Raw genomic sequence first — 2,307 nt, 5'->3', positions numbered from 1 at the left:
ATGGGAGTGATGATCCACGTTATCGGCGATGCAATCAATAACCTGGGGGTCATGGCCGCCGGTCTGGTTATCTGGCTCGCTGCACCCCATACCGGTGAAAGGTCAGTTAGTAATCATCTCCTCGGTCGCCCTCGGTCGCAGAATTCCGCCGAGTAGAAAACAGAAATGAGCGCTAAAGACGGCGATAGTGGCCGAAGGATTGTGGGGATCCTCGAGCACAATCCCACCGAGAACCCATCCGACTACAGCAATCAAGGCATTGACCACATGTATCCTACTGCAAGAGCCATTTAGCGCAAGAGGAGCGATACAAGCATGACACGAGTAGCAAGAGTTACCGCTCGCTCAAAAACTGGGGCCATGATTCACTCAAAGAGTAGGGTGCGTGCTCTTGTAATATCGCATGGATCAATGTGGAAAGGTCGACACTTTTTACAGGTTCTTTTTAGGGAGTGGAAATGACTAGACTTTCTTTGTGGTGGGTAAAGTAATATGGTAAGGTAGTAGTAATGCCATGCCGTCAGGAATTTACACCAAATGATTGAATCTCCGGGTTTGCAACACAAGGAGACGCGTCCCCGGACTTGTTTTGCTCAGAAATCAGACCAGGCGGGCCACCCTGACCTCTCACTAGGGTTACCTGGTCAATGCTCAGAGGGGTTACCCCCAGTTTAGCATACCAAGGCACTGTTTGGTTTTGAAATGTATGGTATAATTAATTATATAATCTCGTTTTGGTAATGAAATATGTGGTATAATAGGGAATTCAAGGGATACATTCTTACTAGTTTATTATTGATAAACAACTCTATATAATATATATATATATCTCTATTATATAAACCTACAATTATTTACTAACTATCGTTCTAATCTACTTACTACTATGGCGAATTACTAATCTACCTGGTGGAAATACCGAAATCATTAGATTAGAGAGCTTATAGCTTCTAATCCTAAAGCTAAAGATATATGTTAAGAGATACTCTATAAGTCAGGGTAGGTGCCTATCAATCAGGTAGGAGAAGGTAACAAGATAGGTGGTTCCTAGAAGTCAAAGACTGTTTCTTAAAGAGCCGTCAGGCTTCCTCTATATAGTCCAATTTATATATAGTCTCCCTATATTAATAGCGGGAGGAAATGTGATACGTAGAGCGGGGTCTCGTTCCCGCGGGGAACCCTTCTCGGAAGGATATAGAAATATAGGCGATCCCCCTCCGGAGAGGTTAAACCTCCTATAGGCCTAAGGCACTAATCTAGGAATAGCCTTACGTCTAATTATATTATAACAAATTATCCCTCCTTTAAGAATCGCGTGCCCTTACGCGGGGTAATAGGTAATTAGGAGGAAGTATATAATAGGGTAAACGATATAAAATAGGTAGGAGCGTAAGGTAGGTAAATAAAGTAAGATCTCGTCTATAAGAATAGGGGACGTATCCCTTTATTATAATCCTATAGCCTCTCTTCGTTTTACTTCTACTCTTCGTATCTTACTTCCCTATCTTTCCCTTTATTAGAATTATCGTTTCGTTAGCTCTTCTTCGGTTTCGAGGTACCGGAAATATTACGATACCTCGACGAAACCCCGTACGTAATACCCGCCCTCTTTTAGAGGCCCTAGTTCGTATTAGGATCCTCTAGTATATATACTACCTACGTACTATAATCGCTAAGTAGAAGGAGGACTAGACTCGCCCTTTTAAGATTAACTACGTAATAGACGCTAAGGCTTCTATCGCGTATAAGTAGTACTCTAGCCGCGCTTCGATATATATTCCTATAGGTTTCGCTAAATTTTATATATAAAGGTAGCGGCTAATAATTCTTAGGCCGCGACCGCGGTACTTAGCGATTATTAGGACCTAAGTAACGTACTAGCGTAGGCCTATAAGATATTCTAGCTAGACTAGGTTAATATTAATAGTACTAAGGAGGATAGTAACGAGCTAGAATAGCCGTTTTCTACGGAGACCTATTAAGTAGTCGCTGAGAAGATAATAGAGCTCTATAAGTCCTTCGACGCCTCGGAGTAGGCTTACTATAAGGAATATAGGTTAACCGGTAATAAGACCTAGGTTAAGATATATAATAAAGTGGTTTTAAGTAAGGTTTTCGGCGTTCTTTAATTATAGTTTCGGTAGTAAACCCGGGCCGACTATAATATATTTCTTATAGGCTATCGATCTACGCTCCCTCCTATCGCCGCCCCTAATTTCTTTAATACCTAGGAGTAAAGAGTAGCCCGTTTTTCGAAGGGACTTATACGTCTTTTATCTAGAGATAAGGGATATATTCTATAGACCT

General features: G+C 41.4%; 1 protein-coding gene across 1 annotated transcript; it reads left to right on the top strand.

Annotated features, from left to right (window-relative positions):
- N7537_003317 (uncharacterized protein) lies at nucleotides 1-294 on the top strand (the record flags this gene model as incomplete). The annotated part of the gene is made up of 2 exons (XM_056894375.1): nucleotides 1-101; nucleotides 189-294. 2 exons carry the CDS (start codon nucleotides 1-3, stop codon nucleotides 292-294), a joined length of 207 nt encoding a protein of 68 aa, XP_056759370.1.
- Nucleotides 295-2,307: the final 2,013 nt, after the last annotated feature.

This window comes from Penicillium hordei (assembly GCF_028827395.1).
Source record: "Penicillium hordei strain IBT 12815 chromosome Unknown utg000001l_segment0_segment0, whole genome shotgun sequence".
NCBI classification, from domain to species: domain Eukaryota; kingdom Fungi; phylum Ascomycota; class Eurotiomycetes; order Eurotiales; family Aspergillaceae; genus Penicillium; species Penicillium hordei.
This window is presented reverse-complemented; position numbering and strand designations above follow the sequence as displayed.